This window comes from Spermophilus citellus (assembly GCF_964194105.1).
Source record: "Spermophilus citellus genome assembly, chromosome: 2".
Lineage (NCBI taxonomy): Eukaryota > Metazoa > Chordata > Mammalia > Rodentia > Sciuridae > Spermophilus > Spermophilus citellus.
The window spans coordinates 65,791,424-65,803,903 of record NC_138183.1 but is presented as its reverse complement, the minus strand read 5'-3'; the positions used below and the strand labels follow the sequence as shown (position 1 = coordinate 65,803,903).

Below are 12,480 nucleotides of genomic sequence, written 5' to 3'. Positions count from 1 at the left end.
AAAAAAAAAAAAAAGAAGCAGATTACTGGTCTCCATACTCACTTTTTGGTTTAGCATGTCTAGGTGGAACCTTAGAATTGTATTTCTTTTCTTTGGATGGGGCAGGGTAGTCCCAAGGATTGAACTCTGGCAAATTCTCAGGAGATGCTGATGCTTCTGGTTTGACCAGGATCATGTTTTGAGAACCCCTGCTGCAGACTTCTGAATAATATTGAGAATAATTTGTTCGTATACCTTATTTTTATACCTTCAAAGTGAAGAGTATCTTGGAGAGATTTTAAACCTTGACAGTCACTGAACTGTCTCAGCAGAAATTTTAAGAGAATGTGCCAAGCTTCTGTAATACAACTCAAGGAAATAAAAGTGTACCTACTATGACAGTAGAAGACCTCCTACCAGGAGTGTAGTTGGTTAGTTATTTCTAAGTTGTTACAACAGTGTATTGGATTAATACTTGGGTGAACCTAATAGTCACAGATATCAGTCTGTATGTCATATAGATAGAATGTATAACATTCCACAATCCATTTAAATTCAGCTAACAGAGGGTTAATTCATAATAACAAAAAACAAACAGGTGATTCTTAGATGCCTCCATGGACCCTGCCACCTCCAATAATATCTTCTTTAAAAAATATATGAAACATAAGAAAAAAAATTGGAGTCATTGAAGAAAATACTAGGATTCCTATTACTACTATATGTGTTTGCAAGTACATTCAGATGTAGTTCACAACACAGTACCTATAAGTACAATTACCAAAAATAAATAGTAAATTAAATATAATAAACTTTTATTAAATTAATATAGTTCATAGGATGGATAACATATCTTAGTCAAAAGTGATGGTTCTTTTATCATTGTTTAAATAATCAATATATGGGAGACATGCAATGGCAAGTTCTGCTTTTGAACATCCTTTAATACAACATTTATTTGAGAATCCTCTGCGTTTTCTTTGGGGATGATTCCCCCAAAATAAACTGTGTGGTGTTTTAATTTTAGTTGAGCTTTTCTTCTGAGGTTTTATACTGTCATGAGAATATGGATCAACATCATCTGATGAAGAAGAATCGCTTATCTTGATGGGCAGCCAGTTGACCTTTTTATAGTGATACTTAGAGTGTGACTGTATCCTCAAACTATTTATTGGTTTTCCAGGAGAGGCAGAGGCTGTTGAGAAACAAGAAAATATTACTGCCTTATTAAAGTTTTCCCTTAGATTGAAATTAAATATTGGAATACTAGAAATCAGCTAATGATTAAAACAATTACATTTTAAATAAAGAATAGAAAGTATGGTTATTCAAAGGCAATATATATTTTTAACTAAAATAGTTGTGGGATTTTCCTATAATTTCTTTGAACATTTTTGTAATAACATTTTTAACTAAAATATTCCTGTGCCATAAAATTTTACAGTATGTAAATTGGTGGTTTTTAATATATTCACAGGGATATAAAACCATCATTACCATCTAATTCCAGAATATATATATATCACCCCCCCAAAAAAAAACACTAACCCAATAAAACAACAAGAAAAAATAGCAGTCACTATTAGTTTCTCCTCCTTGGTTGCCCTTGGCAACCAGGCATCTATTTTGTTTCTTTGTATATACAGTAAATGGAATATAAATGGAAGTATATACTATGTGGCTGTTTGTGTCTGGTTTCTTTCATTTAGCATAATGTTTTCTATGTTCATGATGTAACATATGTGATCTTTTCATTTCTTTATGACGGAAAGAGTTTCTGTTGCAGAGATATTCCACATTATATTGTGTTTATCCATTTATCTCCCATCAGTTGATGAACATTTAAGTAGTGTACGCTTTTGGGCTAATACAAAAAAGCACTGCTATGAACATTCACATGCAAGTTTTTATGTGAATATTTTTTCAATTCTTTTGGCTAAACACATAGATCATATGATAATTTTAATTTTTTGAGGAATCGACAAACTTTTCCACAGCAACTATACCATTTCACAATCTTAACACTGTCAAAATAGTGTTCCAATTTCCCCATATTTTCACCAACACTTGACATTTTCCATTTTCTGATACAGCTATCCTAATGGATTTGAAATATTATCTCATTGAGTTTTTAATCTATATTTACCTAATGCTTAATGATACTAAGCAATCTTTTCATGTGCTTATTGGATATCCTGTTTGGATCAATGTCCATTTAATGTCTTCATCCATTTTAAAATTGGGTTGTCTTTTTATGGATATTTTATAAGTAAACAGTCATCAGAAACCATTTTGTTCTTCATCAAAATATAAAGAAACAAGAAGTGGTATATGCTCAAGGTTCAATGAATGATCTGATTGTTGCTGTTATAGTGCTCTTAACTCATTCAACATTATTGGATATTATCCACAAGAAAACAAAATAACTACATCAGACAATTATTTGGAGACTTGTTAGACTTCTGCCATGACCCTGACTCATCTATAGAATCTTCTAGGAAGATATATTTGTCAATAGCCTCCACCATAAATCCAGCCTCTCTGTATCATGGCATTCAGGTGGTGGCACAGGCATAACTGGCAGCTTTTAGCTAAGTTTATTGTGGGAATCAGACGCAGAAAGTGGAGAGCAAATGTTTGAAAAACTTGCAGTTTAGTTAGAAAAGGAGCACATGTAAAATTGGGGCCATGGAAAGCATGGTTGCTGAAGAGATTACCACCACTAAAGACAAAGTAAGTACTTTGGACAGAGATAAGAGAAAACATGCCTTGAGGACATCTCAGGAAGCTGCAAGACCATGCCTATGCAGGATCAAGGGTAAGGTAAAAGTTAAAAGTCATATGAGAAGAGACCCTACTCAAACAGGCTAGGAAGTTGTTTCCCCAGGATTTGATTCATCATGCTCAGCTGCCCAGAAACTCAGAGGCTGCTGCACTGATGGAGCAAGCTACTACACAAGTTGGCAGCAGATGTTGGCATTGTCTACATGGTTCTGGTTCTGCAGGAATGTAGGACAATGAAATGAGGGGATCAGAGAGGCTTCTACCAAGATTTCAAAGGAAGGCCTGGAATGTCAAGAAAATTGTAGCAGGATTGAAATCCTTGTGTGAAGCCCACAAGAGGGTGGTACGTGAAGATGTAATAATGGAGCCAAAGTTGACAATCACAGAGAACCCTGTAGAACTCCTCATGGATAAGATACTCAGTTGAAGATGAGCATTGCTCCAAAGGAGGGAGGTCTGGTGCCCTAAGAAGGCTGTGTACTAGAAGAAATGGGGACTCAGGGAGACAAATCCAGAATAGACTCTGAAACTGGAGACCACATGGGACTGAAGACTCCAGCAGAAAGTGGGAACACATGATGTTCCCAACATTAGGCAGCTACACAGAGTGAGGCTAGCAGGGCAGAGGTCAGAAAGGCAAGGTGGAGTGTTTCTTCTACCATGCTAAGTCTAGTTTAGTTAAAAACAAATCTGTGAATGTTTTAATTGTAAATTCAAATGTGCTAATTTTATAATCCATAATATATTTTAAAATATGTAATAAAAGATATGTTGGCAACTAATTGCTCACTCAGTTTGTTACTTAATATTCAGAAAAAGATGATATAATATTATTGTGGTTAAGATTTGTTTGATGTGAATATAGAATGTTTAATTAAAATAAAGAAAGAAAGAATTAAGCCAAAGCTGGAATGGATACCCCAACAATTAAGAGATGAAGAGATGCTAGGAACATGGAATGTTTGCTCAGGAAAGCTGAAGGATGTGTCCAGAGAGAGGCCATATGTGCTATACCCTACAAGGCCACAAGGGTAGGACTGTCCAAGCCCTTTGGAACTCACATCTTGCCACCATGTGGCTCAGGTAGCAGATATGTAGTTAAAGGAACTAATGTTTGCCTGGTTCAGTTTTGATCTTGCTTCTTTCTATACCCCTACTCCTCCCTTTTGAAATGGGAATGTTTACTCTGTGCCACTGCATATTGGATATATGTAATTTGCTTTTTGATTTTTAGAGGAGATCAAGAGTTTGTCTTGAATCTTAGTTGAGACTTTGGACTTCAGTACTTTTGAGAAATACTGGAACTGTTAAGATTATGAAGATCCTTGGAGATGCACTAAATGTATTTTGCATTGTGAGATGAGAATGAGGTTTTGGAGGCCAGGGGTAGCATATTATGGTTTGGACATGAATGCCCCCTGCAAAAAACTCATGTGTTGGAAACATGATTGCCAGTGTAGAAACGTTCAGAGGTGAAGGCATTAGATTATGAAAGTTATAACCTCACCAACCGCTTCTTGAAAGATGTTCTTCACTCGGTTTCCAGGACACCACATTCTCTTTTCTTCCTACTAGACTAGCTATCCCTTTTTCTATCTCCTTTGCAAATTCTTCCTCCATAATTTTAAAATATTTTTGTCTCCTAAGGTTCATTTCTTGGTGCTCTTTTGTATCTATATTTTCTCCCTTAGTAATTTCCTTTAATCTTATGGCTCAAAAATTATCTATGCAACTATAACTCCTAAATTTCTACCTTCAAACAAGATTTCTCTTCTAAAATCTAGATTCATATAGAATATTTTCTACTGAACATTTTTACCTCAATATTTCTGATTTGAACAAACTCAATATATTTAAAACTCTACCTGGATTTTAAAAACTATGTCCAGAACTGAATTATTAATATTGTCTTCCAAACCTGTTCCACTTGAGGCCTGTCCTATCTTGGTTGATGGAAACCCCATCTTTCTAGGTGGTCCACATAAAAACTTTAGAATCACTTTTTTATGTTTGAAAGTCATTATTTCTTTTTGTTCAAAGTTTCCCAAATATATCTAGATTATAATAGTTTTCACTATTTCCACTGCTACCAACTTTAAGACCCTCCCTCATTAACAGACCTCTCTGCTTCTACTCTTTCTACCCTATAGTCTATTCTCAACATAGTAGGCACAGTGATCCCTTTAAAAAATTATTCATGTCATTTTACTGCTCAAAAATCTGTAATTACTCCCTGTATCAGTCAGAGTAAAATATAAAGTCTCTTAAATGGCCTAAAACATCCTATTTTAACTTTCCTGACTGATATTTCTCTGACCTATCTTCTACTACTTTCATCTACTCTCTCTGTTCCAGTCATCCTGGCATACTTGCTGTTTCCTGTATGCACCAGGCAAAAGTGTCTTTGCTCAGCTGTTTTCTCTTAAATGCTCTTCCCTAGATATTCACTTGGATAATTCCCTTGCCACCTCTGTCTTAATCCATTTTTGCTGCTTGAAACAAAATACTTGATACTAGGTAATTTATAATGAACATAAATTTAGATACCTAATGGTTCTTGGGGTCTAGAAAATCCAGGAGTGTGATGCCAGCATCTGGTAAGAGCCATTGTGATGCATCATCTCATGGATAGTAGATAGAGTGACAAGAGAAAGCAAGGACAAGAGAGCAAGAGGGGAATGAACTTGCTTTTACAAATAATTCACTCTTGTGATAACCCACTCCTATGATAATAACATTAACAACATGAATCTATTTATGAGGGAAGAGCCCTTTTTACCTAATCACCTCTTAGTAGGTGCTGCCACCAACACTGTGGCACTGGGGAGTAGGTTTCCAACATATGAACTCTGATGGATACATTTAAACCACAGAAATCTCCTTTCTCAAATATCAACTTTTCAATGAGTCCTCTGACCACCTTTCAATCCCTTATCTTATGTGTCTCCCTTATCCTATTTAATTTTTAATTTTTTTCTGTAGCTATTATTACCTTCTAATATTTCCTTATTTATTATATTTATTATTTATGCAAGTTCCATGAGGCCAGAACCTTTGTCTGTTTTGTCCTATTTATGTATCCCAAGGATCCAGAACAATGCCTTCCACTTAATTGGTATCTCATAAGTATTTGCTGAATTAATTGATAAAAATTTAAAAATCACGTGACTATACATAATGCAAAACAAAGTTCTTAATAATTTCAACCCTGCTCTTAATTATAAAAAATAAACCTCTTAGCAAATTTCCTTGTCTTAGTAAAGATTATATAACATGAACCTACCAATATATGACTAATGGAGAAATTTAAATACATGCTCTTTAAGACTGGAGACAAGATATCCCACTATCATACTGATTTAACATGACTAGACAACCTAGCCAGCTCTATGTGGAAAGAAAAAAAATGGTTTAGAAAGAAACTGACAAACTATCATTTGCAAATGATAGAAAAACCTATACAATCAGAAAACTATTAGAACCATGAAAATATTTCATCATGGTTTCTGGATCAAGTTCAACCTTTTAAAATCAATTTAAGTTTCTCTAACCAATAATCACTAACAAAGACGTATAATTCACAACTATTTATAATTGCATCAAAAACAAAGTGTTAAGCATTAACTTAAATAATACAAAAAGTCTCTATAGAGAAAACTTAAAAATTCTAATAATAGTATATAAACATATTTTATGTTTTTGATTGAGATGACTTTAATGTTATAAAGATGTTAATTCTCTTCAAATTCAGCTCTACACTCCATGCATCCCAATTAAATTTTCATATGGATTTTTTAAAAAAATAAATATACTATTAATTATATATAGAAAAGAATGAAGGTTGGAAATTAACTTGGTCAATCTTAAGGGAACAAAATTTTTAAAAGTTAAACACCAAAGACTTGCCCTCACAGATATATGACATACTACAGAATTATAGTGTTAGAAATAGTGTAATCATGTTACAAGGTCAAACAAACAGACCAATTAAATAGAATAGGAAGCTTATTCAAATTTAATAAACAATAAAGGTCGGGGCTGGGGATGTGGCTCAAGCGGTAGTGCGCTCGCCTGGCATGTGTGCGGCCCGGGTTCGATCCTCAGCACCACATACCAACAAAGATGTTGTGTCCGCCGAGAACTAAAAAATAAATATTAAAAAAAAATTCTCTCTCTCTCTCTCCTCTCTCACTCTCTCTTTAAAAAATAAAATAAAATAAAAATAAAGGTGGATCCCTGTAAATCAATGGGAAAAAATGATTGGTAAAAGGGTTCAGGAAACTAGCTCCTTATATAGAGAAAAATAAGACTTGAGAAAACTAACACAAGATAGTATCCCTATCTAGACCAGAACTAAAAATGAACCCCAGAAGAATTAAGGACATAGTGTGGAAAGTAAAAGTATAACTATTGTATTTGAATAACTGTTAAAAATCAAATGATAATTACAATCTCCACCACCCCCCCCCCCAAAAAAAAACCCCAATCAAATACAAAAGCAGGAATGTTTCAGAAAGAGAAAAGCCAAAAGGCTAAGATGCATGTGAAATATGCTCAAACCAAGAACAAGTTGAGGCAAAATGAGTAGTGTGCAGCAGTTAAAAGCAATGAAATAAATGTTCACATGACAACAAGAGATCTTAACTATAATTTAGATATATTTAAAAGTTATACTGGAAGCAATGCATAATTTTCCAAAATGTATAAAAACAAGCATACATAATAAATGTATGGAGAAGCTGCCTATGAGAGGAGGGGCATGGGAGTAGAAAGAGGACAAGTGAAGATGATGATGCTCTAATATACTGTATAATTTACTTATATTTTTCTATCTTCATCATTATGTAAACCTTATGAAGGCAGGAGCGTTACTGTTTCTTCTTATATCCCAAGTACCAAGAGTATGTGTAGCACATAATAGTTATTCAGATGGTGTTAAATTAGGCTGGGGTGCAGTGGCACATGCCTATAATCCCAGTAATTAAGAGATTGAGGCAGGAGGATCACAAGTTCCAGGCCAGCCTGGGAAATTTAGTGACACCCTATCTCAAAATAAAAAATAAAAAGGGCCAGGCTTGGTGGCACAAACCTATAATCCCAGGGGCTTAGGAGGCTAAAGCAGAAAGATTACAAATTTCAAGAGAGTCTTAGTAGTTTAGTGAGGCCCTAAGCTACTTAGTGAGACCCTGTCTCAAAATAAAAACAAAAAGGGCTGGGGATGTGGCTCAGTGGTTAAGAGCATCTGGGTTCAATCTCTGGTACGAAAAAAGAAAAGTAGAAAGGACTATGGGTGTAGCTCTGTGGCAAAGTACTCCTGGGCTCAACAATATTGTTGAATTATTATGTAAAGAGAGGAACCCTGCATGGGCTAGTTGTGGTGATATCTAAAAATACAAGTAGAAAACCAGGAATAGATGAATAAGACCAAAAATAAGAGAATGTGATCAATTTAACTGCAAAAGGGGTTATGGATTATAAAAAGCTGATGTTGAAACATGAATGATTTCACCTGGCTCTACTCAACCATAGTTTAGAAGTATGATGTCTGTTTCATGGTGCCATATTCTGGGTAGGTCTTAGAGACACAGTCCACACACTTATTAACAAGAAGCACACGATTTCAGATTCAAATTTTGTATGAGTAGCACTGAAAAAAATTTTAATATCAGTGTACAAACTATCTTTTCCTGTGTGAAGAGTCAAACAGATCATTAGAAGATTAAAATTGACTTGATCTAATATAGTAATGTGGCCCACTGGTGACAGCTAAATAAAAATTAATAAATTTTTAAGCACATCATGTGTAAAATAAATGGCATAGTTATATATTTAATACTGGAAACACATACCTCTCAATTTCTAGTTCATGAGAAATTAACAGGACAGAATAAATGTCATATTCTCTTTTAACTTTTTAAATTTTTGATATACATTCAAACAGATTTTTCCTTCTTTACACATTTCAAAACAATGGTGGCACATATTTCCACTCCACCAAATTATCCTTTACCTAATAGTTGCCAATATTAACAAGTTTAGTGAGTATGACAATTCTGAAACATTATCAGACACACTTGAAACTCCAGTTCCATTGTAGATTCCCTCTCATTGAATTAATATCATTTATTCATCCAAGAAATTATAAATAACACCAAAATTGTCTTCAGAGTAGGCTTGATAGCTGAGGTTCTAAGGCAGAGGATTTGGAAAGCATATGTTACTAGTGCAGGTAGCAGTTTCTTACTGAATTCTCTGCTGGAATATGAAGTCTAATGAAATGCCTGAAAGACTGCACCAATGACAGAGTTTTCTTTGAATTAATGTGATAGTAAACCTAAAACAAACAGAAAAAAGAAAAAAAAAAAGGAAGGAATAAAACAGAGAAGGTGAAATAGACCTAGTAACTTAGATATTGCCCACCAACTTGTATCATCAGCATCCCCCAAGGCACTTGTTAAAAATGCAAAATCTCAGATCCCATCACCAACTTACTGAATCAGACTCTGCATATTCTACATTAACAGAATTCCCAAGTGATTCATATGAACATTAAATCTGAGGATCACTGAACTAAATCACAAGTAGAAGACTTTGGGGAGAGAGACTTCCTCCTTTGTAAGAGAAGGACAAGATAAGTTTATTTGTAAGTAGGTTTGATGGTGTAAAATAATCGAGATTTAGTCTGATAGTTTCTGTCTCAAAATTTTCATTCCCTAAACAGCAATAGTTTAATTAACTCCATTCAGCCATCCAGCCATCCCTTCATTCATTCATTCACTCCTTAAAAAGTTAAATTGAACAAGTGTTTAAAATGTGCCAGCACTATTTGTTCAGTCATCTACATTAGTGTCTATTTTTGGCATGATAGTTGACTCTTTCCTTAATCTTAGTTAACTTTTGCAATATTTGTCCAAAAATCAAGTGAATTACTTTAAAAGGCAATAATTTCAACGACTACACTGTGAATAGAATATCAACAAAGTGCATTTTCTATTAAAATGGCAAATCATGTAAGGCCTGAAATCTGTTAGTCACAAAATGTAAAAATGTATTTGGAAGATATACTTATAGACATGACACAAGAATATTTTCCTGAAAACTGCTTGAAAGCTTAGAGTACAAATTAAATATATACTAAGCACAGATTTATATGCTAAGCCCTTTGCTAGGCATTTTAGGTAAAAACATGAATGAGATAGTTCCCATAATATGATGTGGTATGCCTGGCTGGCTTTATAGGTGTGAGATTTGTACAGTTGCCCAAGCTGTGCGTTTGCTTCTAAAGTTCTGTTGGTGCAGTCTTGAAATTCTCAATAACTTATCTTTGAACTTGCAGGTGAAGTCTAAGTACATGAACTTTTAAGTGAAGTCTGATGGGAGAATGGACCGAGTGTGAGCAGAGGAGATAAAGACAAAAAACGATAAAAGCTTTACATTTTAGTACATTTGGCTCTTTTCTGCTTTTAGAACAGTGGATTGGGCACTGGGTTTAGCCAATTATGCAGCCAGTCCTAATGACAGTCAAATAAAACTACTGCATGGGCCAGATACTGTGACAGAATAGAGAAATGATGCAGTTAACTATGGGAAGGTCAATGATGATTTTACAAGGGAAAATATCAATGGTGGGCTGTGAAGGACAAAGAGAGTGTGCCAGAAGACAAGAGCCCTCCAACAAGGTGAAGTGTGTGTGTGTGTGTGTGTGTGTGTGTGTGTGTGTGTGTGTCGGGGGGGGGGGGAGACAGTGTTCTTATAAGTATATGTATATACATTTATTTCCCTTCAGATTTTTAAAAAGAAGTTTTCTCATAGAGAATTAATATATTCTCGATATACTGCCTTTAAAATTTTTGTATTTACCTGTGTACTGGGCACAAATTCCACTTCCTGCAGAAGCTCATTATCTCGTGGAGCAAGCTTGAGGATAAAAAATGTACTGAGATGAACAAACATGCCCTTGGTTTCGATTTTTACCTGGGTTTGTGACTCTTCCCCACTCGGAGAAACGGTCCCGGTGGTTTTGGTATTCGTAGGGGTCGAAGATTTCAATCTCGCCAGGAATCGGGGGTTCCTCTGTATTAGGGGTTTCCTCCTCAATCTTGAACTGGCTCCAGTTAGTAGTGCCACAGAGTTTTTCTATTTCTTTCACCAGGTACCTGCCGCACAGCTTCCTGGTTTTGGTTAAGTCTTCTCTAAGTTGACTGGAGAACTGAAGCAGCAGGGGCCCAAACCACAGCAGAAGTAAACCAAAGAGCTGCGTCATCCCTGGGTCCTTCAGCCGGGGCCAGGTAGCGTGGCAACCGCTGTCTGCGGACCCCACCTCTCCCGGCCCCACCCCTGTCCGGATGCACTTTTACGCATGCGTCCCAGCGGTCTTGAAAGCATCCGCAGTCCCTGGAACACCGAGGAGGCTCCCAGTGCACTTAGATTCTGCTTTCAGCCCTCAGGAAAGTCAGGGTGGTAAGTTGTAGCTTTCAAAATTAGACCCCGAATACCCCGTCTCCTTCTTTTGATCCATTTTTTTTCTTGCCTTTCTCATCGGGAATCTAAATGAAACCTAAGAACACTGGGACCCCTGTTAACAGAAAAGGTAGCCATGAGAGAGGTTCCTGCCTTCTTGTTGTAAACATAATATGATGATGTTTTTACTGTAAGTATAAAATCACCTGTGATTGAGCATGAGTTGAAAATTATTTTCTGCCATAAAAGTATCCTTGTTCTATTTTATTAACGTATAAATTACCTCAGTTGCTTTTTCATCTTCTAACATAATAATGATTGCAACATGTTTATCACTTTAACCAACAAAAGCACTGTCTACATTGCCTAAACAAGTACATATTAAAGTATCAAAATAATTTTAGTGACTTGTCAGTTAACACCATCCAAAAATAATATCACAAACCATGCGGTGGTGTAGTTGAGTACTTGTTTGGTGCTATTGAAATGGCCTTTGCTCACAAGCAGATTATAAAAACATCTAACTTGAATTTTTCTCTCCAAGGAATTCAAACACTTTTAGACTGGTTTCTATCCTGCTTCTAAGAGATTGAAATAACATTGTTAAGTGACCTAAATGGATTATTCTCAAAAATTGTTTCTGTATGTACCAAGTATGAATTACAAGCCCAGTCCCTTGTGTGTAAGAAATATCCACCGACTTCACTTTAATAAATCAACTATACATCAAAACTCTAGCACTGCGGAAAATTATTCTAAAGTCTTTTAAATTCAGTTCCAACATTTTTTCTGTGCCTTGAAACCTGGGGGGTTAATACTATATTTTCAATTCAGTAGGGTTTCATAGTCCCATAGTTTCCCAAAAAAACATCCTCAGGGATTTCTCGCAGTGCCAAAAACTCAGTGTTAGTTTTTCTCACCATGGGTAGGGAAAAACTAGTCGAAGTTGGGTGTTTATTCTCTAGGACACTATACATATCCCATTTTAAGTCATCCAAATCACTAAAACCAACCACATTCTATATTGAGATAAACATTTCTTGAAAAATAACCTTCTTGGAAATATAATACTATGATGTTTTTACTGTAAAAATGAAATCTGTCCATTATTTCCATGAGTTGAAGATTAATCTTTTTCTACCATAGAAGTATCCTAGTCCTATTTTATTAATGATATAACCTCATCAATTACTTTTTACTCTTAAAAATTTACAAAAGACAAGTCCCTATTCCACTGTGAAAAATAAATAAATTCTA

General features: G+C 35.2%; 1 protein-coding gene across 1 annotated transcript; it reads right to left on the bottom strand.

Moving 5' to 3' along the window:
• Positions 1 to 833: 833 nt before the first annotated feature.
• INSL6 (insulin like 6) lies at positions 834 to 11,026 on the bottom strand (the record flags this gene model as incomplete). Its single annotated transcript, XM_081280205.1, has 2 exons — positions 834 to 1,174; positions 10,738 to 11,026. 2 exons carry the CDS (start codon positions 11,024 to 11,026, stop codon positions 834 to 836), a joined length of 630 nt encoding a protein of 209 aa, XP_081136331.1.
• Between the last annotated feature and the right edge of the window lie 1,454 nt (positions 11,027 to 12,480).